The sequence below is a fragment of the Solea senegalensis genome, linkage group LG2 (genome assembly GCF_019176455.1).
Source record: "Solea senegalensis isolate Sse05_10M linkage group LG2, IFAPA_SoseM_1, whole genome shotgun sequence".
In the NCBI taxonomy this organism is placed as follows: Eukaryota; Metazoa; Chordata; class Actinopteri; order Pleuronectiformes; family Soleidae; genus Solea; species Solea senegalensis.
This window is the reverse complement of record NC_058022.1, coordinates 33,902,759-33,928,889: the sequence shown is the minus strand read 5'-3', so window position 1 is coordinate 33,928,889 and position 26,131 is coordinate 33,902,759. Positions and strand designations below refer to the sequence as shown.

The window sequence follows — 26,131 nt, the reverse complement described above, 5'->3', positions numbered from 1 at the left end:
AAATGAATTCTGCTCTTTCAGCCCCAAACTGTAAATAAAGTCCGACTCTGGGGCGTTTCATAGCAGCTGCAGCTGGAGTCTATCGTGTTATTTCTTTCCTCTTATCTCCAGCGAGACCGGGATCAGGATCTGATTCATCGACTCAGGCGTCACCTGTGAAAATACTGCGAAATATCCTTGTCATGCAGATGAATGTATTGTTATTACTTTTCATTCATTCACTAATAAACAAACCTTTAAGGGGGAGTACTGTGCTGGCTTTTTGAATGATGTGACCTGACCTTTGACCTGTCAGCACAATGTTTTAAATGAACACATGTGCTTTTGTTGACTGTTTTGAAGGAACGCAGAAAGACACAAACATTCAGCGTTGTGTATGCAGCGATGACTTACCCCACTCATCCCAAGCCAATAAAAGCTCCACGAGATGGCTCGTCTTGTTTTGGTGTGTCCCGGTTGGGCCGGCATGAAAATCAGCAAGGATTTTATGTGCCGTTTCATCAGCCGCACACACCACTTTGTTCAGTCGGTCCTTTTCCTTTTGTGGTGCCAGTGGCGGAGCTCTCCTCCTAAATAGAAGCAAAAAAAACCAGTATTTAACAAAAGTGGACGAGTACACAAATACAGCGAGAACAGGGGTCACGTGACGGCTTTTTCTCGGATTCTTATCGTCGTCGTTAGGGTAGTTAGCCCTACGCTAACCCTTTGTTTTACCTCAGGGGGTGAGGCGGTCCACATTTGTCTGGTCCTCTAACCCTTGACCTTTCCAGGATGGGTGACCCTGCCAGGCGTGGACCTTTATGAGGGAAATATGTTGGCATTACATCTGACACGGACAATACACTTCATGACGACGACTAAATTATTGTCTCAAAGGGAAACGTCTCTCAATGCTGCAAAATTACGATGTTATGATGTTGGACAGTGTCAATAAGGGACTCAAAATGTTGTCTTTATGTGTCTCCATCTTTTCCAACATGTGTATTACTATTTCACCGTGTGATTTACTGATAAATTAGACACAGTCACTGACCTTAACTAATAATTAATTAATACTTAATGATGAAGGGGGAATCATGAGACTTCTCCAAAAAAAAAAAAAAAGGTAGGAAAAAGCACTTTGAAATAACGTGTCGCTTTAAATACTTGGGTGAGACAGTCCAAATTTACAGAGGTTACGAAGCCTGGTCAGACCTGTTGTTCCTCTGTCTTACCACCCTTTAACAAATGTCTATCTCCTTTCAATTTAGGTTAAAAGAGCCAGGATCCTGTTATTATTTAAGTATAAGGGGCAAAATTGTGTTATGTTACTACTGCATACATATTTCCTGTGTTTCCTGGTTGTGTTCTAATACAGAGACTGAGAAACTGTTATAAACGTCATTAAACCACTGCTGAAAAGGCACATCTTTGCACAGTATTGTATTTATTTCAATGCATATTCAAATGTGTCTGAAGATTTTTTTTTTTCCGTAAAAATGCAACTTGTACTTTCTTGATTACAATGTAGACACCATTCAAGAGTCAGAAACTCAGAAAACACAAATGTTTTCTGTCTAATCTGCCAAAAAGTAGGAAAAGAGGAGTCAAATTCACATAAACACAACATATATACAGTATATATATATATAACCAAAATATATGTACGTGTTTCTAATGCTGACACAGAGTAAAGAAAATATCTAAACATGGTAGTGAAACATGTCAAAAACACTTTCATGTGAATGGTGCGCCCCCTTGTGACAAAACAGCACCCTCCTGGACTCATTTTGATTGTTGAGAAATAAAACAACTACACATCAAGATTTAAAACAAACCCAAATCCTTAGTTTTACTTTTTTTTTTTTTAAACAACTTTTTTAAATTGAATGAAATACAAATTGGACAAAAAAAGTGCTTGCGTCTGAAACATGAGGCCATTTTATGGCGATTTTTGTAATAACACAAATGGAGACTTGTTCATGTATAAAATAGTTGCCATAGCTTATCTCTTATTATTTTCCTCCACAAGAAGCTAAACAAAAGTGCAAAAAAAAACAACAATAACAGAAATGGCTTTTTAAGCTATGAAAATACAGATTGCACTCTGAAATGCCACTGATAGAAAAACAGTTGTAAGTGTATATAGTGGTATTCAGTGAATTTACTTTGCTGTGTTGTGCGTTTCTACGATTTTTTTTTTTGTTGTGTCACCCTCTGGTGACGGTAAAGTGTTACTTGAGGGAGTGAGCGCGTCTGCGGGCCGGGTCTCGTTTTACATGTGCTCGGGATGATTCTGCAGACAGGTGATGAACTCTTTCACCTCTTTGCCCTCGAAGCAGATCTGGTAGACGGCTGAAAACAAAGGAAACCTGCGGGAGAGAACGCACACGGTCAGTCTGTGTTTGAACTCCTTCATATTGGTGGAATATTAGGCCCCTTTTCCACCTATGGTCCCAGCTATGGGACCTATGGACCTCGCCTCGACTCGGCACGGCACGGTTTAGGTTGGTTTTTGACAACAACATAGTACCTACTCAACATGGGCCGTTTTTAAAGGGCCTTCATTTCCCCAAAATTGATTTATCAACTGGTAATACTTTTTAAGACCCCGCGGGACACTCTGCCGTGACTTTGTACCAGTACTTCCTCCATGAGTGGACTGAAATACACCAGACTCCTCTGTTAAATATTGACATTTTAGACATTTCCCTGGTAATTGTTGGAGATTAAGCCACGTTTTTTGCCGAACTGATCTACAGTTGCTTGATTCTTGTGTCGGACGTCTCTTCCTGTGTACTAAAAAAAAGCACCAGGTACTATGCTAAATAACCGTGCCGTGCCGAGGTGGTGGAAACACGCCATTAGACTCCAAAGTTCCATAGTCTGGTATTCTCAGATTAGACCTCAGCTCAGGTTGAGTGTGAACAAAGCAATTCTGGGAGTCTCTTGTTCCCACAAAGCCGTGCACAGCAGTCAGAGCAAATAACTTCCGCTGCTTTTCAGCCCAAACTGTTTTTTTGTGTGTTTTATAGCAGCTGGTGTCCATAATGTTGCATTACTGTCCACTTCTCTTAGCCTCAGTGAGAGTGTAAGCGGATATCAGTGGGTCTTTTTCATCCTCGCATGGAAGCACCTGAGAGAACCTCAGCTGTGCACTGTAATGAAAGTGAAACAGTAAAAGTGTTTCATGTGTAAGACTAAACCAACGGCCGATATCCACTGTATTACGTACAAAGACATTTATGTGGATCACGTAGGTCAGTAATCGTCATCTTTAATCATGACCTCAGTCATCAGGGTTCCCCACACCTGCACAAAATCCAAGCACTTTCAATGACCCATGTCTATTTAATGTCTATCTATTCACAAACTTTCAAGGATTTCAAGGAGTCGATGGAACCCCGCGTAATAAATCTAATTTGTGACATTATTACTGCACTGTTGTGTAAATAAAATGCTAAATCAGTGTTAATTCAGTGCGTTTGATTATTTTTATCTCAAAAAATAAATAAATAAATGAAGTGGACTCACTCGTTGACCATGTCCCTCTTTTGCAGGATCTTGAAGACCTCGGCTGACGTCTGTGGACCCTGCAGCTTCTGGCCGTTGAGCATCTCTGCCTCCAGTTCAACAATAGACTGAGGAAGCGAACGTGCAGAAATGACTTTTATTATTGACATCATTTGCTTATTACGTCATTCATATGGTTTAATTCCACGTCCATGTCTGACTGTAGCTTATCCGAAATCTTCCTCTCACCTTAGATGTTCTGACAAAAGCCTCCGCGACTTTGCGGTTGCGCCCTCCGTAGCAGGTGGTGATGAGGTCGGCGACGCCGCAGCTCTCCAGGAACGTGGAGGAGCTCACTTTGTCCTTGCAGAACATTTTGGCGAAGGCGACCATTTCCATCAGACCCAGCCGGATCACCGCCGCTTTGGTGTTGTCGCCAAAGCCGAGGCCGTCGCAGAATCCAGCGCCGACTGCCACGATGTTCTAGGAAGGGCAGGAATTAGAGGATTCACACAAGTGTTCTCATGCCATTTTCAATGCATGACTGTCGCTACCTTCAGCGCTCCACACAGCTCCACCGTGTCGCTCTCTGTCACGACAGTGATACGGAAGTTTGGAGTCTGGAGTAGCTCTTTGAAGATGTAGCCATTTGCCTCATTCTTTGCACCTATAATATGTCAGGAACGGGGAAAAAATACAAGAATAACATGGATTTAACCCTGTGTTTCTTTGTCATTCATAGCTTCTGTAAAAACAACAGTGACTAACCAACTGTGGTTTCACAGAACTTCTCATCTGCCACCTCACTGGCGATGTTGGCTCCCATCAGAACGCTAACGTCAATCTCCAGTTTATCTCGGATGATGTCTGAGATGAGCTTTAGTCCACTGGGTCCCTCATCGACACCCTGGAAGACAATAAAACCAGTGAGCGAGACCAAGGGAGCTTCTGTCCTCAGGACTAAGCATTGAGACACAGTATTTGTCACAGGTTTGATCCACGTTGCTCAACTCCAACATCCTGTAAAGCTGTGGCCACACAAAACATGAAGTAAGGTCAGGGGACAGCGCCTGACAAGGAGGAAGTTACTTACTTTGATGAGTGAAATCCCGATGGCTCCCTCTGTGACGTGAGGCTTCATCTGGTCACAGAGGTTGCCGATGAACTGGTGCGGGATGACAAAGATGAGGATCTTCGCTCCTTTCACGGCCTCCGTGACGTCAGGGACGGCGATCTGAACGAAGCGTCGGCACAGGGCACGTCCACAAAAAATTCATATTCAACTTCTATTCTGATAATAATGATGTCTCAGCATCGGTCTCCCTTTAAATCAGTAGTACTTTCAATACGCAGAAATACACAGATTCCTCTATTTTAGGGCAGGGCACAAGGATTTTCTTTAAAATAATATGCATATGAATGTCATTTATCATTATTGTTATTATTATTACACTCCTATATTTACTGTTGCAGTTCATAGGCGTGTAATCAAATACATTTACGGTGCCCACAATTACGCAGCAGCGCCAGATAAAATTGACAAAACACTACAACACAAGGCATGACATGACTCGCCCTGCTGTGCAAACAACACATTTTTCCGAGACAGACTGTGCTGGACTGGGTTAACTTTATTTTTTTATTTTAACTTTATGTAGGCGGCTGCTTTTCCACACTCACCACATTCTTGGGCAGCTTGTGACCTGGGAGGTATTTGACATTTTCATGGTCTGTGTTGATGATCTCTGTGAGCTTCCTGTCGTTGATCATCTCCTCATACACCCACATGTTGACCATCGGGTCGAAGCGGTTGGACCCTTTGACATTGTGCCCGATGATTTTGGCAATGGAGGAACCCCTTGGAGGGAGAAGGGCAAAGGTCATGCATGGGTCAGGGAGAAAGGTGCTGAAGTTGTGAACGTCTCACTAAACACAAAAACTTTCTGAAGTTCCAGTGAACATTTTAGTTGCATATTATTTTACAGCCAGTCTATGACTTCAGTGTAGCAAAGACTGAGTGATTATGATTGTGCAGGAATAAAAAAAAAAATGTTTATCTATGTCTGTCAACAGCCTCCAAACAAAAGATACACACCCTGTGATACCGGCAAAGTACAAAAAATTTACATTTAACTCTCCTTAAAGAAATCAAAGATTGTTGTCACTTAATAAACACACTAGGTTTGTTTAAATTGTAAGGTTATCTACTTTTTTATGACGAATTACAAGAAGAATTGGGCTACGTTTGAAACTTGACTTATATATCGTTTGCTCATTTGCAAGATTTAGATTTAATGAAAGTTTCACCGGAAATACACAGGAAAGTTACCAGTTTCCAGATCCAACGATGCAGACTTTCTTGCCAGGCATTTTCAGTGGAGGTGCGAAGACTTTGCTGCTCGACTATATTTACTGTTCTATTATTTTCCCCCCTCAAACAATAACTTCCTCATACGCCCTGAAAACTGCCTCTCGCTTCACTCCTCCCCTTCGCCACACAGACACACACCTTATCTATTCATTCATTCATTTATTTTATTTATTTATTACGAAAAACTTGAAATAGCATAAAAGCAATGCATCACAGGCGGTTCTGACATACGTAACACTCTTCTCCATCCCCATGTCTGTAATTCTCTATTTGGCAAAGTATATAAAGAAAATAAAACTTGACGCATAGTGTATGCATGTAAAATATAAAATATTTATTATTAAATGTATTATTTTGAAATGGACATATAAGACGCAGCCGTTTCTTCCAATTTGTATTTTTATTTTTATTTATTGCGGGGTCTATGCGCCCCTCCCACTGTGGTCAAGCCGGACAGTTATTCGGTAACACTTCCAGTGTTGTGTCGAGTTCTGCGTACCTGCCGACAATTGCATGCCCAATTTCAGCCCTGCCACTCTGTAGACCATTGCGGGCTTCAACGTGATATGAAATGTTAGTAAGAAAAACGTTGCTGATGTCGCCAAGTAACCGAAACCCCAAACTTCTGTTATTGTACCACCTCGTAACATCATTAATGCATCCCAAAAAGTATCGCCTTCGAGTCGGAGCTTGCCAACAAATAGCATTTAGTTCTCGAAGTCCAACGGTTTCCGCTTCCGCTGTGCGCGTTCCCGTCAGAGCCAATGCGACTCTCGGCAGACACACAGAACTCGGCATAACACCTGTCAAGAGGTTTTTCAAAACAAGTCTCAATTTCACATTTTTACCACAGATAGGATTTCACGCAAAATACTTAAAATTAAAGCACTTACAAAATATTTGTTTTTGCTATTTCAAACGTATTTTGTAGTATTTGTTATTATGTATGTCAAATTATACGTCAGATAAACTGTCGTATTCAAAATGAGCAAACATGTAAAAAACAAAAATACATATATTATACTCTTCACTTACTAATTTGCCATATATTTCCATTTTAGTTTTTAATCGAACACGGAAGTGTGCGCTTTGTGGGCGAGTCACGTGACTGTGTCCCTGCCAAAGCTGTAAATATCAGGCGAGCTACCACGCACAAGCTAACTAGATAGTCGCTGTAGTACTGGACAATATCATGTTGTTTCGCCTATTATTAACATAGGTAGGGGGATGTTGGACGTTCCGATGAAGGATGAATCGACACTTTCTCACTCTTTTATAAAGGACGCTGTGTAACGATTGAATAATATCTGTGGTGACTTAGCTCTGTTTAGCTAGCCTAGCCCAGCGTTGGCAAGTCGAGAGTGTAGCGTCTGACCTGAAAGAAGGGTTCCGTTGCCTGTCACTATGCAAACGGAAACCACAGCAATACGAATCACGGAAAATGAAGGCAAACTGGATGTATTCCCTCAGAATAAGACCCCAAGCTCGGGGAGAGCAAGTGCCAAAAGCTGGCAGTACAGGTGGGTTTCTGTTTATTCTGCTGACGCCCAAATATTGAAGCTAGTTCACCTACCAAGTAAACATGTCCATAGTGACTTACAAGCTGCGAAAATATGACATACATGTGTATTTTTTGTTGTGTTATAATATAATAATGTTATATTATATGTCTATCTATCTATCTATCTATCTATATATGTGTGTGTGTGTGTGTATATATATGTGTATATATATATATATATATATATATATATATGCATATACACACACACACACACACACACATACATACATAAAGGTTTTTGTTTGGTCTATGTGCTGCTTTAGGGTTAAATCAGCATTCTAATCAGGTTCAATCAGTTAATGTTGCCCTTTGAGCAACTCTTATCACAAGGCAAATAACTGTGATTGATGTTAACTTTTATCTTTGTATGTACAGTCTATAGGTGAGTAAGTCACTAAAGTAGACTTTTTATTTCACTTGGCAGTGACCACATGGAGAATATTGATGGTTACTTGATGAAATACACCAACTTGGTGACGGGGTGGCAGTACAGGTGAGTTTTAGGTTCCTACATTTGATACTAGACATAATGCTGAAACTGGTGCTGATGCAGTGGACAGTCGGATGATGTCATGGTGGTTGTTGTCTTCAGGTTCTTTGTGTTAAACAATGAGGCGGGCTTGTTGGAGTACTTTGTCAACGAGCAGTCACGGCCCCAGAAGCCCCGTGGCATGCTGCCACTCGCAGGTGCTGTCATCTCCCCCAGCGATGAAGACTCGCACACCTTTACTGTCAACGCCATTAGCGGGGAGCAGTACAAGCTCAGGGGTGAGTACCCAACTTCTTTACATCTAAGACTTATTATTTTGCCCTTTTTAAATAAGGTTGTGTGCCACTCCTTGTGCTTTCATGACCACCTAGCTGTTGCCTCAAGACTGCTTTTTAGAATCCAGGCATACTCTCATCACCATCCATCAGGTTCATAGAGTATTGATCTGAATGTTTTCCATTATCTGCTGCCAGTGAAGCAGAAGCACAAAGGAAGTAAGGCTGCTGACTAAGATCATTGTAGAGTAATTATAATCATTGTGTGTGTGTCCCTCAGCCACTGATGCCAAAGAGAGACAGCACTGGGTGAGCAGACTGCAGATCTGCACACAACATCACACAGAGGCCATGGGGAAGGTAAGATTGTAGTATTGTTTGTTTTGGTGTACACATAAGCATTTTACACGTATACAGTTTACTTTAAATGGCTGCTCTCCATTGCCTTGTTTTCGTATCATAAGCGAAGTGAATTTTGATGATCCAAATAATAATGATGACTCAGATTTGGATCTGAGTTGACATTTTTTAGCTTCCTGACTTCCTTCCCTTACAGGAAAGGAGAAATTGGACACAATTCTGCTTATGAGGGTTATGTAAAAGTGTATCAGATTTTACTTTGTTTGTGGGCACATTAGTCCCTTGCATCGATCTGCATTGATCTGGATATTGATCTACGCACTACTACACTGCCCACAACTGTTGTTAATGTTGATGAGATACATGAGAACTATGCAAGGAGTTGTTTTTTAGCAGTGGCTTTAAATAGTTTGCAGCCAACCTATTTCTATGTATTTATTTTGAATAACAAGATGGTTATAGAGTAACTGTATTGGTGATGTTTGGCTCTGATTTAACCCCTTAGAGTTGCAATTCAGGTCTTTTGAGACCACCAAGATTGAGCTGAACCATGAGTATATTCTAATTCAGTCTAATTTATATTTTATGTGCTGTCCCATATTGTTCAGAGTAATCCCCCACCCAAGTCTCGGAGCTACTCTATGGCGTCTCAGGGCAGCGGCAGCTCACCAATGTCCATTCGCCGACCCAGCCAAAACCCAGCTTCCTTATTCAACTGGTCGCAGGTCCACAAGGGCTCGTCGCTCTACTCGAGCAAGAGGTCCCTGCTGCCAGATCATCTCATGGATGCCAGAGAGGTACTGCAAACCATAGATACACTGCCAGAGTTTGATTGGCAGCAAAACATTCTGGCTAGTGTAATTTTGCCATTATAAAAATTGTGATATCTTAAATGGTTATTTTTTGAAAGCTTTTGTAATCGGTACGTTTCTACAAAGACTTCAAGTAGTAAAGGCAAAATATTTTGGACTTCATTGATATTTGCGTCATGTTCTTCATTCACTTTGGGTGATTGTCCACAAGAGAGTGCTGTTGTCTTTCTGTTAACATCAGCAGACTTAAAAGAATAAACTAAGCTTAAACAGTTTAAGAAATGTAACATTTTATTGTTGTGCAGTTCCTTGGATTTAAGGCTAATGTGCGATTTAAAGTTAGTTATTCTTTTATTGCCTTAAAATATGCATTTTGCACATATAAAGATTTCAAAGGTCTCAAATTACATTATCTGCATTATCCCTGACACTTGTTTTGTTTTAGTTTTTTTTTTTAACCATCCTCATGATCTTCCTACAGATGATGAGCCAGGCCCAGGGCCAACACAAAGACCTGATCCAAAGTATCGAGGGCTTGCCTGCAGCCCCCGGCCTCTCCCCTCTAGACCAGGACCTGCTAATGCTCAAGGCCACTTCCATGGCCACCATGAACTGCCTCAACGAGTGCCTGCACATCCTACACCTGCAGCAGGTGGCCAGGCAGAGAAGCTCCTTGGGAGGTCAGTGGAGGGCCGCTTGTGTGGATATGATGATTGTTGTTTAACTTTTGTACAACTAAGTCATTTTCTGAGTAAATAACTTTGCTATTAGATGCTGCAGAGGAAGTGTCTTTGTTCTCTAAGTAAGATGCTCCCCAGGCAGTCCCTACGACGAATGCAACCAATCTAGAAGACTGGTTTGCGTTGGTCACACAGTGGAATTATTTTGCATTATTGATAAGCAGCTGTACCTATTCTTACTACCTGTCTCGAAGGTAATTAGATCTCAGAAGGTTGAAATATCCATCAGCAACACTTTGAGGAGAGGTCGCAGCTTGCAGTAGCTGCCATTTTACAGTACTGTAGAAAAGGCACTGAGAGAACATTGAAATGGCTCTTTGATTAATTTCATGATGTACACCAGTGCCTCACCTGCTCATACAGGTCAGAGCCCTCTATTATAAAGGCATCCACAGCTTCACATTGACAGACTTGCCCTGGTCTGTTAGCGCCAAAGCCGACCCGCTGATATCTTGACCCTCTCAGCAATCTATCCAGGTCGATTAAAAATGGGGGAAACGTCTGCGTAACGCCCCAGTTTTTTTTTCTTTTTTTTTTACAGCAGATCTCATTACACGATGTATATTTCATTAGGCCAGGCTCCTCTCAAGCAGCCAATCAGATGAAGTTGTCCGACAACACACAAGGTGAATTTGAATGAGGTCCGCCTGCCTCCAAAGACAAAAAAAGAAAATGCCCAGGTCATAGTGAGAGGCTGAAGCCAATCAGAGGATGAGGATGTTTCCTGTCGGTGGGGCCAAATTATCCTGTCACTCTGTTGGTTGGACAGGTCGGGTTACACTCCCTTGGTTCAGGGTAGCTGTCTGAATAACACCCATCTGTCCAGTTAGCAACCTGGCAGTTGTGGTGTGTTGTGTGGTAAATGGTAGACTGAGTGTATTACTACCTGGGGGTGTGTGTGTGTGTGTGTGTGTGTTGGAGGGCCTTGGGTGTGGGTGGGGGGGCGGTGGTACCATGAGCACCACTCAACCTGCCACTGTGTGCTCCCCGTCCACCGCAGGTCCCACCATCGAGTGGCTCGAGCCCAAACTGCCCGACATCCTGAAGAATGGCAGCAGCTCCATGGGCAGCTTCCCAACAGGTGAGGGCCCGCTGGAGGGGAGCCGCCTGGAGCTCAGCAGCCCAGAGTCCTGCACATTCTCTGGGGTAAGACCAAGGAAATGACTCCATCTCTCTCCTAGGAAACGGCTTAAGTCTGTACCAATCTGTTGGTTGTCAGGAAGTTTATTTTTTAAATTATTGTAGTTTTCCATTTTTCTAATCCAACCAAAACTGCTGCAGTTTATTGAATATATCCCATTCCGCTGTCTTCAATCTCCAAAGGAACAGGAAGACATAGATGTGGAGGATGAGACGGAGGATGCCTTCACAGACAAGGAGGAGGAACTGGGCGCTGTGGAGGAGGAACGCAGCGTCATCCTACACCTGCTGTCGCAGCTGAAGCTGGGCATGGACCTCACACGGGTAGGTCGAGTTCCACGTCAGTGTCGGGCCGTATCTTTGTGTGACGTTTACTAGGAGCTAGTGCTTAAAATAAGTAGTTTAAATAAGTTTTAAAAGTATTATCCATGGGGGTTCTCCTACTTTTTAAAAATCATTTTAAATGATAAAATTTCAGTGGATCATTTGGATCAAATTATTTTGCCTGTAATACAATATTATCTTTATCTTACTTAATGTTTTTATCCATTTAAATTAAGCGTTATAGCTTGCAGGGTGAGCTGAATGGAAAATCCCATCACAATGTTGTTTTTTTAAATTTGTACTGTATCTGCTTCTACAGCTAATCCTAAGATTAAGACTTGATTGGATATTTTATTTAGACAACTTCACTGATGTCCCAAGATTAGGAATCATGGTGAATCAGTGTGTCAATCATCTGAGTTTCAGTGACGTTATAGGCTTAAGTACATTCTTGGTGGTTAATTACTAAACCTAGAGCCCTGGATGGACATTCTATCTTCCAGTGTCAGTTTGTTCTAGTATTTGGATCTCCTCTGATTGGGTTTCTGATTTATCCCAGTTATCTGGTGGAATCACTGGCGTAGCTAAGATGGAGATCTTGTAGAAGGGAAACCAAAGTCATGTCAGCTTGATTTACTTTTGCTAGATTGCGTGATAAAAGTGAAAATGGAGGAGCAGATGAATCATTCATCCGCACTTTCGCCACAGGTGGTCCTGCCCACTTTCATCTTGGAGAAACGCTCCCTGCTTGAGATGTACGCCGACTTCATGTCACACCCTGACCTTTTTGTGACCATCACTGACGGCAGCAGCCCGGAGGATCGCATGGTCCGGTTTGTCGAGTACTACCTCACCTCTTTCCATGAAGGCCGCAAGGGTGCCATAGCCAAGAAACCCTACAACCCCATCATCGGTGAGACCTTCCACTGCTCCTGGAAGGTACCCAAAACCCCAGAAGCGTCCAAGGAGCCTTCACAGGGGAGCTCTGAGCAGACTGCTGCTCAAGACCCTTACCTAGTGCGCTTTGTGGCAGAGCAGGTGTCGCATCACCCGCCTGTGTCCGGGTTTTACGCCGAATGTCAGGAGAGACGAATGTGCGTCAACACACACGTGTGGACCAAGAGCAAGTTCATGGGAATGTCCATTGGGGTATCCATGATAGGTGAAGGTGGGTTAATCAACAGAACTCTATTCCCGCTCCTCCTCTGTCCTGTTTTACAAATTGCTCTTTTGTATTTCACACTCAACGGTCTCTTTCCAGGTTGCCTGTGTTTGCTGGAGCACGATGAAGAGTACACCTTCACGCTGCCGTGTGCGTACGCCCGCTCCATCCTCACCGTTCCCTGGGTGGAACTGGGCGGCAAAGTCAACATCAGCTGTGCCAAGTCGGGCTACTCGGCGGTCATCACGTTCCAGACTAAACCATTTTATGGCGGTAAACTACATAAGTGAGTCACTCCGCTGATATCTGTGTGTGTGAGAGTCACATCGGCATGCTTTTACTCATTCAAAGTTTCTCTTCTTTCCAAATGCAGGGTCACAGCAGAGGTGAAGCACAACGCTACCAATGCGGTGGTGTGCCGCGTGCAGGGCGAGTGGAACGGCATTTTAGAGTTTAGCTACACCAGTGGTGAGACGAGGGTGGTGGACGTCACCAATCTGCCCGTAACGCGGAAGCTCGTACGTCCAAATGAGAAGCAGGGACCAACTGAATCCAGGTCAGAAGATGTGTTTTTTGGGGGGGGGTTTTGATGATGGGGCTTAGTCACTATAAGAGTCTTTTTTTTGGACACGCTTTGATGGCATTCTTTTTCTGAGGTGTAACATGTTCTAAATTGGCACAAACGATGTTGATGTGTGATTCAGGCGTCTGTGGCAGCATGTGACCGAGTCCTTGCGGCAGAAGGATATCGAGAAAGCCACGGAGCACAAGAGGATTCTGGAGGAGAGGCAACGGACCGAGGAGAGACACCGCGTCGAGACTGAAACCGAGTGGAGAACCAGATACTTTAACAGAGAGGTGAATAAGAAGAACTTGGCATATTTCTTAGCATATTTGTAGCATTTCGTGCCAAGTATTAGCAGAACACCACGTTATGACCGCGGGGTTTCACAGTCTAGCTGGGAAAAGCTGTAAAAACTCAGCACAATTGATGTCGATGTTCATTTTAAATAGATGTTATTCTTCAGGTCCAGTCCAATCAGGAACTGGGAAATATATTGAATAGCCACTAGGGGGAGTCTGGGGGGAGAAAATTGAGCTTCTAATTCTCACTTGATTTATAATGTCGGTAAACATTTTCCTGAGGCGTTAATGGTCTCAATCAGTACTTTCAGCGCTTCTTCAATAACACATGACATACATTTTGTAAATTATATTCCACTTTAGAGGAAGTTTAGATTCAGAAAAGCAGAGTTGACAGAAGCTAGTGGCTTAAAGGTGCTGTCAATGACGTCTTAGTTTTGCACCAAATAACAGAAAAACTAATTCTAGCTGACTAGGTTGGATCAAATGAATGTTTTTGCTGACTCGCTGCACTAATTGAAAACTAAGTCTGCGATACATTAACCATGGTTTTCTCTCCTTCTGCAGGGTGAAGGCTGGGTTTATCACAAACCGCTTTGGAAAAACAAAACTTAGTTTCTTCAGTCTGTATCTTGGATGCTGACATTGTAGATTCAGGAATGTGTGTGTGTGTGTGTGTGGCGTGGGTGGGTGGGTGGGTGAGTGAGTGTATGTGGGTGTGTGTGGGTGGGTGGGTAGTTGTGTAGTTGACGGTTCTGAAAATGACAGCATGACCTGCACTGACCTACAAGAAGAATGCAACATGGGAAGAGAGGGACGGCATGACTTTAAGTGTTAAATCTCTTATGATGTTCACAAAACCTCAAAGTACGAGCTTTTGTACTGCTGAACTTTTTTTTTCTTGTTTTTTTTTGTAGATAATCCAATGTCAATGAAAACAACAATGTTGTTCTGGTGGCAAATGTCCACAATTATTTACACAGCCTTAAGAAAATGTGATGAATGATACTCATGATACGGTTCTTTTCTTGCTCTTTATTTTGTAAGAGTTTCTTTATACATTTAGAAAAACACCTTTGGAATATCAGCGCAGTGTAATCGGCTTCTTAGAGCAATATTAATTAAAACAACTAAGACGAGTTTCCATTCATAAAATAGAAGACAATTTATATTTACCTGCACACAATGCTCCCTTTCCCCCTGTTTAATTATGCTAAGCTAACTGGCTCGACAACTCTTCAAGCTTGTTATTTATAATTAATAAGCAGTATATAAATATACAATGGTTTTAGAATGAATGAATGACAAGAGTGTAACAGACGGTTGTAATGCTAAGTATGTCTTTGTAGGATTTGTTAAAAACCGGAATGTTTGAATGCTTAAAAACGTCTGTTTTATTTATAAACCAAGATATTTTTATACACTGCTTATACACAAGTGTTTTACCCCCTTCTTTATTTATAAAAACATCTGGAATGACACTTTCACAAGGCAACACTTTCCCCCGATCCTGACTCTTGATGTCAGACGATTGTGTGCATAAACATACGTACAGTATATCGTACGTTATACTTTTGTCGTCGTTGCGATGTACCTCCAAATTATTATTGGGTTGCTCATTGTTTTTCAATGGGATTAAAACGAGTCACGCGCGCAAGGATTATTCACGTCTTTGTATTTTTTTGTTTTGTTTCTGTTTTGTGGTTTTTGCAGTGGATAAAAACAAAAAAAAACAACCTCCCACATGTATGTAGGTGTCCCTCCCTCTTAAAGTATACAGTGCTACTCCTGTGTCTGCATAAACTTCCATTTCCAAATGTCTATTGTAAAGGCTTTTAACCAAATTTGCTTGATTTGTAATGCAAATAAATATGTTTTTCTTTGAATGCATGTTTATCCTCCCATCTTGCTTTTTAACCCACATTTAACATTGTTTGTGTTGACTCTTTTGGAAGTAATTCCAGTCCAATTATACTGTGACCTTTTCATTGAACCCCCATAAAATTCAAAGCATCCCAGTATCAAGACACTCTGCCATCGATAAGCTACTCCCTCCAAGTCTCTGTGCCTTATGCAAACTCTCTGTGTGTCTTCCAGCTTTCGTCTCTTATTTATCCGATGGGTGCAAATAGCAGCGATTATCTGTATCTGCTCATTTTTCTTCCTTGTTACACTCGAGTGCTTTGACGTTGGAAGTCGACTGAGCACTTTTTATTCCAGGTTTTTGACATTTGTTTGGGTTTTGAATTCCCCTGTTTGTCTTGCTGAACTATAAGAAATGCACTGACATTGAAGGAAACCTGATGTGCAAAAAAAAATTATGGATGTGTGATTAAAAGAAAATCAAATAAATTGCATATTATCAGCTGTACGTAGTGTTGACAGTTTGTGTTGCTCTTTTCACTAACTTTGTTTTAAATAGAGCAATTAAAAATAATAGTATGGACAATGTGGCCGATAGAATTTTCTTTATTTGATAGAAACTCAGCACTGGACTGCAAGAAACTGAAGTTTATTTTGAATATAAAAAACACATTCAAATCACAAGCAGACATGCAAATCAAATAATTCTCATTCATTAGTTTCTTATTTGAAAAGGAGTGCGGTGTAAAATTAGCAGTTTGCAAGTGTGTAAAACTAATGACTAAGCCTAATTTAAGTATTGATTATAGTATGTATATATTATATTTAGCCATCATTACAGATGGCCTTTCTATCAGAACAAAAATAACAATGCTGCCTTTAAACGTGCTAAATTATTGATTTGTTTATGTTTATTACTAGTTTGAATTTCATAGATGTATTAGTGTTCTATTTAGACATACGGTGGCCGGAAGTGCAAATCACAAACAGGAAGACAACAAAAAAAAGAACAAAATACAAACGCATATTAAAATAATAATAATAATAATAATGATAATAAAAAAACGCAAACAATTGCAAATCACAAAACACAAAGAGGAAAAAGTGGACTCCTCCTGACTTGACTTGATTTTTCATTCACTGATATACTGCTATCATCAAAAATGTTGGAAAATACAAAATGTTGCGGTCACAGAACTCAGGGATTTCATATATTATTGTCCAAGAAAATAATGACAACATTAAGTACCTTTATGATGATTAAATAAACAATTCCATTGAATATTAACCATGAATATGACTTTGGTCTCATAGCTATGCTTTGTATTTTGGTTTAAATTTCTAACTGTTTTTGTAGATGGTTTACAAATAAAGCTAACTTATCATTATAATTACAATTTATGGTAAATATAATAATCATAAAATAGGGTAAAGTCAAGTGTGCACACTTTTATTTATCATCGTTATGGCCATGAAGCTGCAGCGTTACTGCTCATACCTTCCTGCAGGCGGTGGGCGCCTTAAAATGGTCCGGTGTGCGCACTACCGCTCTGGGTGAATCAGCTCACGATCGGTGTCACTCCAGGAAACACGGCTGTTGTTGACATCCTCCATGCGGCTCAGCAGAGCTCGGAAACCCAGCGTTGGCTCCAGCGCTGCCGCGACTAACTAAGACTTCTAATAGAAGCGCAGTTTTTGACTTAATAAAGTGACTTGTTTTTAACAACATAAAAACAACAAAACGAACCTAAGCCACCGAGGGGCCTGCTACACTGGTACTTCGTCGTCTTTTCGGGTCCAATGAATGAATGAATGAAACACGTGAACGTTGTATGCAGTCACCAAACATTTATTCACGGTTCTTAACAAATAAGCGACGGTCAAAAACGGTGTGCTTCCCCCGTAAGCAGCACACCTGCCGTGTAATTACCTGCTATTCTATTCAGTCATTTCCTGCACCTCACAGTACCGAGCGCCACCTACTGTGGCTTCCAGGTATTACATAAACAAACACATAAGCTCTAACAATACGCTTTGCATTGAATGTTGTACTTAAAAATTCACTTAGTCTAAGATTTGAACCCACAACCTGAGGAACTCAAGCCTTTCTTTTAACCACCTGAGCTATTTGTCCTTGTGTGCTTTACCTTAAATTTTTAAGTTGTTCAAGAAAAGAACCCATGACCTCAGCGACCTCAACCTGATGAAATATTTAAATATGTGTCCTATGTGATCAGATCACAAAGCAGAAACTGTATTAAAGGATTGAGTTGAGGATGTGTGAATACATACAATAATGCACATCTATACACAGACCACGTCCTCTTAAGACATCCAAGTCTCACTTTATTTTGACACTCATCAGATTCCCAGTTATGATCTTATTCCACGCTAAAGCAGTGCGAGTAGAGCTTTAATTCCACTGTTAAACAGAAACCTGCCACAAACTGTCATCTTGTGTGGGAATTGAACCCATGACCCTCAGGATGAAAGGCCAACTCATTTTAAAACATTTAAACCCTCAAAGTTTTGAAAAAAACACCATTTGTTGTGGCTGAGGCGTTAAGAAAACATGTTTGAGTCTTGCTCAGTAATCTTTAAAGTCAGGCAGACAAAGTGTTGAGTGAAACGCACTCAAAGAGAAGCTCATATTGCAGAGGTATCTCGGTGGCGTGATGGGTTGGTTTGCAGCTGTACTTGCGGCCGTGTCCAGTTTAGGGTGTCCAGTCGTTCTCGCCTGGCGTCTGAGCCCAGGAATAATTCACACATGGCCTGTGGGAGCAGCTGAGTCCTTCAAGTACTCAACTCATGCCAGCACTTCAGGGATAAGTCAATGTTATAAGCACCAGATATAAAGGGTAAAGTTTAATGTATTTCAAGAGGACAGAATTGGTATTTTCACGAGAAACATGTACATGAACTGTATTTAGTGGCTGGCGAGAGCGGATCCCAGTGTTTCTACAAAGCGGTAAATGTCACTGAAGGTGTTGTAGAGAGGCGTCGGAGCGATCCGCAGCACGCTGGGCTCCCTCATGTCACACTGAGGGACAGAAAGTGACAGAACACTGGTTCACGTTTACATATTCTGCTCTAAATGGAACATACGAGTCCTTATAACAAGTTATACTCACAGCTACTCCCCTCTTCTGCAGCTGCTCGTACACTTTCCTGATGGGGATGGAGAAGGAGAGCGAGAGTTGGCAGCCTCTCTGCTGAGGGTCAGAGGGCGTGATGATGTGGACGTGAGTTTTGAGCGGCCGGGTGGGGTCCTCGCTGTAGTAATGCTGGATCAGATACTCCAGGTAACCGGTCAGCAGGAGGGACTTCCTGCGTAGCGCCTGCATACCGGTCATCTCAAATATCTGGCAGCATTGAAAGTTGTGTTTGACGTTCATATTTATTGTGGCGTGTTAGTTCATCTCTGAAGATCGTTTAGTGCAGTACCTCTAAACTGGCCTGCAGGCAACAGACCAGCAGGACGGGCTGATTGCAGAGTCTGAAGCCCTTCACTCCAGGCTGCAGCTCCAGCACTGAAAAAAACAACAATTTCATTCACTTATTGTTTCAAATGCAGTATTCACTGCCAACCACAAGATGGCACCTTGATTTTACAGTGCCATCCAAAAAAAAACAACAGTTTTTTTTTACGAATTTCCAGAGATAAATGTGTTATTTCATCATCAGACAGTGGATTTAAGATACAAGTCTCATTCCCACAACAACAGAGGAAGTTGGGATTGAAAAACACTGCTCTTTACTGTGTTTCTGTCACATTTTATGAGTAAAAGTAAAAAATAAAATAGATGAGAAAAAACTGGTCAAATTTGGTCAACAAACAAACGGCAGCATCATAATGATTTTAAATGTATTCTTCATTTGACCAAGAGGGGAACAAATGGGAGAAATACACACACACACACACACACACACCGTTATTCATTTTGAACCGAGTTTTCAGGTCATGTCCCCACCATCCCAAGAGCCTGGTAGAGAAAAGAGAATGAAATATAAATCTTATACACGTGATATAAACACTTCATGTGCATGTTTAGCACATATTTTCACACATTTAAAGATAAAAAACACAAAAAAGAAAGTGTTTTTTGTGGGGTCATAGAGAATATTTAACCTCTATAGTATGACTTTGAGGATCTGTAAAGCAAGTATATGTAAAAGGCTTATTTAGAGGCTACAAAAACCAAACACTTGTTATTTTAAAGCGATTACACACTTCACATTTAATCATGAAGTACTTTATTTTAAGTGTATGTTAACAGGACGTGAGGACTCACGCTGGTTTAATGGTGTTGTCGTGTTTCTCGTGGACGAACGCTCCGGCTATTCCACCAGCACCGGAGTTTAAATACTAGAAAGATAAAAGACAGGTTTACGAGTTTATGCATTGCTGACCGAGAGAATCAAAGGTCACAGACGCTCTACAGAGGTTTGTCCTTTAAATTCCCTGCGAGGAAATAATCTTAAACTGCTGCACTTGGTCTATGCAACTCATATGTGACCATTATACCTTCACCCATTATTAGCAGTCAAATTAAGTTAGACTGCTGGACTTTGGGATCTACAGCTGACCTTGTAGGAGCACCAGCAGGCAAAGTCGACTCCCCAGTCGTGCAGCTTTAATTCAACGTTCCCCGCGGCATGAGCACAGTCGAATCCTACATAACAGCCCTGAACAGATGAAAAGGAGAAGCTTGTAGTTAGTTATTACTAGTAAAGGCTTGATCATGCCAAGTTTGTTTGTTAAACATTTGAAAAACACGTCCTCTTAAGATGGACAGCGCAGACGCTGATCAAGTTTGACTGCAAATCTGAGTTTTACCTTTCTCTGACCAGCCTCAGTGATGGCTGCCAGGTCGAACAGCTGACCGGTGTAATACTGAACTCCACTGAACATCACCACGGCGATGGCGTCGCCCTCCTTCTTGATCAGCTCCAGGATGTCCTCTGTTCTCAGAGTCTCTTCTCCCTGAGCAGGAAGCAGAGTCAGTCAGATTTTTTTCTCTCATCCAGTCTTTGCTTTCAACCCAAACAGATCAGCGTTGTGATCGTGAAACAGTGACAACATTGTAGCCACCATGCTGCCAGCAGGTGGCGCTATGCCCTTGAAGTTTTGAGCAGATTGGTACGACAAAGTTATAGGCCACTTCCTGTTTTGCGGTCAAAGCGGCGGCTAAATTCAAAATGGCTGACTTCCTGTCGTGTGAAGTCCTTGCTGATGGACGTGTTCAGGGTCGGTCTCTTGCGTCACGTGTGAAGTTTCGAGCAGATCGGTCATTGTATGGCAAAGTCGCAGGCCACTTCCTGTTGAGTTGAGGTCATGGTCCCAATAGACTTTTTTGTTCGTCTTGGGCCGTGACATGTTTCCAACAAGTTTCTTTGGAATTTGGTGCATTTTTGTCCTACTGTGTGCACTACTGAGTCATTTTGTAGCACTTTTACATGTTAACCAAAATTCTATGTCAGTTCTGCCAATTTTAGCTCGTTCTCAGTCATGTTTAGTGCCTCAAAAAATCAAATTCAGCAGTTTATTGAGCTGTGAATCACAGAGATGTCTAAAAATGACGGTTAGAGCAATTTTTTTTTGATGAAATACATGATAGAAGTTGACTGTAAATGTGATAAGTGAGGTCCAGGCGTACCGGTCTGGGTGACAGCAGCAGCATGCTCTGTTGGGGGTCAAACCCTCGCAGCCTGATCTGAGATTCTACAGCATACTGGAAACAGGAGAAGAAAAAAAGATCACAGCAATTCTCGAAATGGTGTCTTTGCAAAACAGGTGTGGATTTACTCACGTGGTCTGAGGGAAAGGCTTTGTCCTCTAAGAGGATTTTGTGCCGCTTGGCCGTGGGTTTGTAGAAGGACAGCTGCGGAACATTACAAACAGGATATATGTTTAGCCTTTAAATGAAGTTTAAAGTATTTGATGTATGTAGAGAATTTAAAATGAAGTGCAGCCTCTCACCATTAACAGGTGTAAATTCACCGTCAGGCCGTTCATCAGAGCCACCTCGTCAGTTTTAGCTCCTGTAAGAAACATCCTAAATAAACACAAGTCTTCCTGTTTCTTCACTGAAACCAACCTGGAAGTAACAATGCATTGGATAGCCACTAGGGGGCAACTCTGTGATGTCAAAAGTATGTGAATTTTGGTGATATTTAGAGGAAAAATAGACAATTAAGTGCAGTAAATATGATTGACAGTTGCAGGTGATGCTTCTGAACGTCCACTTGTGAAACCTCGTCATCAAATCACAGTTCTGGGGTCTTCAGAACGGACAAAGTTGGCCCAAATGTAGCAGTCATGTAACTGCAGGTTTATGTAATGAGCTTTGTGTGTACTTTGGACTCGACAAAACAGGCAGCGACACAACAAAATGCAGTGGCTTTTTTTCTTTTTTTTTACAAGCAACGTCAGAGAAAAAGATTGAGTTTGAGATTGTGTGTCTTTAACAACATGACTTTTCTTAAATGAGATATATATCGATTTTAAAAAAAAGTCCAGATTTTATCTTCAGGTGTCAAAATTGAACAGAGAATTATTGGCTTTCATTTCCTCCACAGAGAGCCAGGATGAGCCAGGACATCGTCACACATTATTGAAGAAGTAAAAAAGTCCGTCCTACCAACAACGTTGGCCATGCGCTCTTCAAGGTTGTCTTCAGCCCACGCCCAGGGTCGACTGCCCGAAATGTGACCATGAACGCCCCTGGAACAAGACTTTATTTGAATGGAAATGCAGGAAAAAGCACTCAGTTTTGGGACTTGATATGGGGATAAATTTGACTTACATTTTAGCCCACTTGTCCAACTCTTCTTCCACGTATTTCCTGGTCATTTTGGGCTGAAGCCCCAGTGAGTTTCCGATAAGGTAGATGCTCTCCTCGCTGCCATCGACCAGTGACAGATCAGCTGCAGAGACGAGAAAAAAGACTTAAATAAGAACACGCGATCACAAGGGCTGATTTGGAACGTGATGTCACACTTACTGCAAGGCAAATCTGCAATTTTGGGGATGAGGAACTCGTCTCTCAGGTGCCTCAGGTAGTCGTGTTCGTCGAGGTACGAGGCCACCTGTGCTGAGGTTGGACTGCAGCCCAGCGAGGCTGAAACTTTCTCCAAGGTTTCTCTCACATTTGAGCTGATTAACTGATCCATCGCTGCAGCAGAGAAGACAAACACATCATACGACTCTCTTTAGTAACATTACTGACAAAATGATAATGCAACTTTAGACATTTTCAGTTTAATCTCGACATGATATTCCAACTTTTTTCTCCAAACTTTGAGTTTAATCTCGACATGTCGACTTCAATCTCGACATGATAATCCAACTTTCGTCTTGAAATTTTGAGTTCAATCTCCAGAGTTCGACATAATCCTCAACATGATAGTTCCATTTTAGTCTTGAAATTTCAAGTTTAATCTCAACATGTCAAGTTTAGTTTTCATGAACAAGTTTTTATGCCATTCAAATATACGTCTGCATCTTTTTCACTCATTATTTTAACATTCAAAAATGTCACTTATTGACCAAAGATGACTCTAAACATCAGCTGTGGTTTGCTAAGAACTAATAAAGCAGATATTTATGATGTTAATCAAAAATGTACTAGTCCAACTGGTCCATTTGTTGTACCTCCTGTGGCTTCTACTTTTCCTCTCCTCATAAACAACAACACGACTGTTCATATAAATATACAACACCAATAACTGCCCTGCTTTATTGCTGCGCAGTAATAATAATAATAAAAAACATTATAAAAGGCATTTGTTCTTTGCTAAAGTGAAGCCTGGTGTGTAGTGAAAGCTGCGACTTACAGCTGCTTTGATTCAGGTTGTGCTTCCTCTCTACGGACGGCGGTGAAAATGAGCGAATCCTCTGCTCTGGAAATGCTCTTTAACCTCTGTGTGTGTGTGTGTGTGTGTGTGTGTGTGTGTGTGAGTTAATCATTCGTCCACTCAGCCAAACTCGTGTCTGAGGTCCAAACCACAGCTCAGCAAGTGACATTGTCACAGTCTAATTCCTGATATTGTCACTGCAACAGCATGAGAGCGAGTTCCCCATTTCTGTGGTTTCACTTTTTTGACTGACAATTACAAACCACCAGCAGTTAAATGACAAATAATAAAGCGCAACAGATATTTTTGAGTAGATCAGTGGAATTATAGTTCAGCTCCACAAGTCCCCTGTGTCCAATCTGGCTTTTAAATAAGCTTCATCTCACTGAATAAATGTGTAATAAATATCGTAGTTTCATTCTAAAACAAAAAATATTTATTTATTAATATTTATTCATCTTTAGCTTTTAGCTGTTCCATTTAATTCAAATTTTGGGATCATACTGTTTGTTCAGAAGAAGCAGCTCAAGTATAGAATCAAATCTGATTCACAGAAATTAGAAATATTATTCCTGTGAGGTTATTTTGCATGTCCACTAGATGGTGCTAAAGTACAGGCCAATGCAGCAGGTATACTGTATCATGTGAGCTGGAATAAAAAGGTATTTTGGCTGAGTGGATGAGAGTATTGCACTTAAATAAGTACAGTTTAAAAGACGATATTGTTTGTGTTTTTATATTTTATTACAAAGATCATTTTTCCCTCTTTATATTGAGTGTTTAAGAAATGACACAAGATGACGTCTGTGACTTTGTTGTGTTGTAATAATTGCATGTTGTTACTCACAGCTCGCTAAGCCATCTGCTCTCATTTCATCACATTAGCTCATGAGGCAACACTGAGCATAACTAAATGAGGAGAAATAATCCGTGCAGGTTTGTAAGGTGACGTTTCTGTACCGGGGTAAAAACTGTCTCATACTCACGGCACACTCACAGTGTGTCATCGACACCTCGTTGTTTGGATTATGTCTCCTAATCAAACTCGACAGAGGGAGAAAATCTGCACTCGAGGTCACATTGTACTGTAATTTACTGTATTACCTGTATAATCTGACCTGATTTTACACTCGGAGTGAGACTAAAGTCTCTGGAAAGTACAGTACTTTGGAAAATTTGCAAGCTTTGTATACTTTTATGTATTTATATATTGTAATAATGTGAAGTATCATTTTCTTTTGTATTTTCAAGTTAAATTGACCAATAAAATACAAAATAATCAATGATTAAGGTATTTATTTGTAGGTCGAGCTATTTGTAGATTAATAAATTAATTTTTAAACAAGTTTACTAATGAATAATTTGGGGGGTGGCCCGGTCCCTTTTACCCAAGGCCCAAAAATCCATAGCAACGCCCCTGCTAACATCTCAAATGTATTAAGTATCACATGTGAATCATGTGCATTACTGCTGGATAATTTCTTGTCTTGAATAAACCTGATGTGATGGGACCTTTTTCACAGCATAGTTGTCAACATGAAATAGTCGGTCAAACACCAGTTTTACCAGTAACATTAATTAAGGTTTAAGAGAGTCAGGGTCATGTTATTGTTCAAGTGTAAGCGCAGGTCACTCTAAATACTTGACACGACAGTTTTTCTTATAGCCAATAAAGTGAGATACTTTACCTTTTCAAGGCAATTTAAGACATTTTAAGGGGAACCGGGATGGTTCCTTGGGGAACTCCTCATTTGATTATTGAATCTGATGATATTTTTTGTTGCATTTGCTCTCTGCATTGTATTTAAAATAATAAAACAAATTAGCCGGTAGTGTTCGGTAATTCAATCAGATGTAAGTTGACCAAAACAATTTATTTTAGTGAAAGTCAAAGTCTAAATTTTATCAGACTTTGACTTTCTACATTGTGTTTGTAAAAGTCAAATAAATCATGTGCGTTCAGCAGGAATGTTTGTCTGAAAAGCAGTCAGAACATATGACATATAATACAAATGAGTGCAACTGTACGACTAAGAAGATATTTTACGATAAGTTTGGATAAAATGTTGAATTTGCACACTAACCTCTCAAATGCACTGGCCTTAGATGTCGATGTTAGTGGTTTTCCAGGTTTGAGCCAGTCTGTCTTGAGTGGAACAGATTCCTCTCTTATATGCAGCACAATATTATAATTTCTATTCACGATTACACAAATTAAGCCTGAATTTATATATTATAACAAGAATGTTCAGGTAACTATAGTGTATTAATCAAGCATTTTGATGCTGATTGGTTGGATGTATTATGGCCCAAAGGCCTTTCCATAGTGATTTACATAGCTGCTCCTGATCTATAAATGTTGCTTATACAATATAAAGAAAGACAGATCACCTAAGACATGAAATTAGGGAGTAATTACAAAGATGCAGCGCAGTCTAGGTCAAGCGGATTGACCTTTGACCCTCTCTGTTTAGGTCATTTTCAGTTCAGTGTTTTCATGTCAGTTTTATGTATTCTCTGGATGTGAGCCGATAAAGTGATTGGGATACTTTTCCTCTCAATCTTAAGGCAATTTGAAACTTTTTAAGAGGAACCAGGATGGTACCTTGAGGAACTCCACATCTGGATAAGTCTCTGACTTTCATGCTGGCTGCTTCACATGCGGTTTGATGACACCTTTTAAGTTACTTTTTGCCATTGCATACCTTAATTAGACAACAGACAGATAACAGAAGGAGGAGGCGGTCATTTAACAGTTTATGGTCAGCACATTTACCCATTAGCCACTGGGAACTCTGGTACCATGAAGACGTGTTC

General features: G+C 41.0%; 3 protein-coding genes across 4 annotated transcripts; 1 reads left to right on the top strand and 2 right to left on the bottom strand.

Annotated features, from left to right (window-relative positions):
• Positions 1 to 1,945: 1,945 nt before the first annotated feature.
• Positions 1,946 to 6,154, bottom strand: gpd1c (glycerol-3-phosphate dehydrogenase 1c). The gene is made up of 8 exons (XM_044020056.1): positions 5,822 to 6,154; positions 5,173 to 5,350; positions 4,586 to 4,726; positions 4,261 to 4,399; positions 4,047 to 4,159; positions 3,742 to 3,975; positions 3,514 to 3,620; positions 1,946 to 2,351 (listed from the first exon to the last, which is right to left on the bottom strand). Exons 1-8 carry the CDS (start codon positions 5,860 to 5,862, stop codon positions 2,255 to 2,257), a joined length of 1,050 nt encoding a protein of 349 aa, XP_043875991.1. The 5' UTR covers positions 5,863 to 6,154; the 3' UTR covers positions 1,946 to 2,254.
• An 805-nt stretch (positions 6,155 to 6,959) lies between these two features.
• Positions 6,960 to 14,277, top strand: LOC122783205 (oxysterol-binding protein-related protein 11-like). Its single transcript, XM_044047897.1, has 13 exons — positions 6,960 to 7,383; positions 7,852 to 7,920; positions 8,020 to 8,195; positions 8,473 to 8,552; positions 9,161 to 9,349; positions 9,846 to 10,044; positions 11,105 to 11,250; positions 11,428 to 11,568; positions 12,277 to 12,736; positions 12,830 to 13,016; positions 13,104 to 13,286; positions 13,435 to 13,588; positions 14,162 to 14,277. Exons 1-13 carry the CDS (start codon positions 7,268 to 7,270, stop codon positions 14,207 to 14,209), a joined length of 2,148 nt encoding a protein of 715 aa, XP_043903832.1. The 5' UTR covers positions 6,960 to 7,267; the 3' UTR covers positions 14,210 to 14,277.
• A 3,500-nt stretch (positions 14,278 to 17,777) lies between these two features.
• On the bottom strand, positions 17,778 to 25,438 carry kynu (kynureninase). 2 transcript variants are annotated; one of them, XM_044048647.1, is made up of 14 exons: positions 25,399 to 25,438; positions 22,462 to 22,632; positions 22,264 to 22,384; positions 22,099 to 22,181; positions 21,438 to 21,499; positions 21,268 to 21,339; positions 21,115 to 21,189; positions 20,295 to 20,441; positions 20,045 to 20,143; positions 19,750 to 19,823; positions 19,388 to 19,440; positions 18,902 to 18,987; positions 18,589 to 18,819; positions 17,778 to 18,497 (listed from the first exon to the last, which is right to left on the bottom strand). In XM_044048647.1, exons 2-14 carry the CDS (start codon positions 22,628 to 22,630, stop codon positions 18,384 to 18,386), a joined length of 1,386 nt encoding a protein of 461 aa, XP_043904582.1. In that variant the 5' UTR covers positions 22,631 to 22,632; positions 25,399 to 25,438; the 3' UTR covers positions 17,778 to 18,383. The 2 variants fall into 2 exon arrangements, with proteins under 2 accessions (XP_043904582.1, XP_043904577.1); XM_044048642.1 differs by lacking the exon at positions 25,399 to 25,438 and adding an exon at positions 23,294 to 23,463.
• Between the last annotated feature and the right edge of the window lie 693 nt (positions 25,439 to 26,131).

Bases quoted from the DNA above. Each gene is read 5' to 3' on its own strand.
- kynu (XM_044048647.1), bottom strand. From the start codon at position 22,630: ATGGATCAGTTAATCAGCTCAAATGTGAGAGAAACCTTGGAGAAAGTT. The intron at 22,385-22,461 runs GTAAGTGTGACA...TCGTCTCTGCAG, and splicing joins AATTGCAGATTTGCCTTGCA to CTGATCTGTCACTGGTCGAT. The intron at 18,988-19,387 runs GTGTGTGTGTGT...TGTTTTTTTCAG, and splicing joins TCGGTTCAAAATGAATAACG to TGCTGGAGCTGCAGCCTGGA.
- gpd1c (XM_044020056.1), bottom strand. From the start codon at position 5,862: ATGCCTGGCAAGAAAGTCTGCATCGTTGGATCTGGAAACTG. The intron at 4,400-4,585 runs GTAAGTAACTTC...ATTGTCTTCCAG, and splicing joins TCGGGATTTCACTCATCAAA to GGTGTCGATGAGGGACCCAG. The intron at 2,352-3,513 runs GTGAGTCCACTT...TCTCTCCCGCAG, and splicing joins AAGAGGGACATGGTCAACGA to GTTTCCTTTGTTTTCAGCCG.
- LOC122783205 (XM_044047897.1), top strand. From the start codon at position 7,268: ATGCAAACGGAAACCACAGCAATACGAATCACGGAAAATGAAGGCAAA. The intron at 9,350-9,845 runs GTACTGCAAACC...ATCTTCCTACAG, and splicing joins ATCTCATGGATGCCAGAGAG to ATGATGAGCCAGGCCCAGGG. The intron at 11,569-12,276 runs GTAGGTCGAGTT...CTTTCGCCACAG, and splicing joins TGGGCATGGACCTCACACGG to GTGGTCCTGCCCACTTTCAT.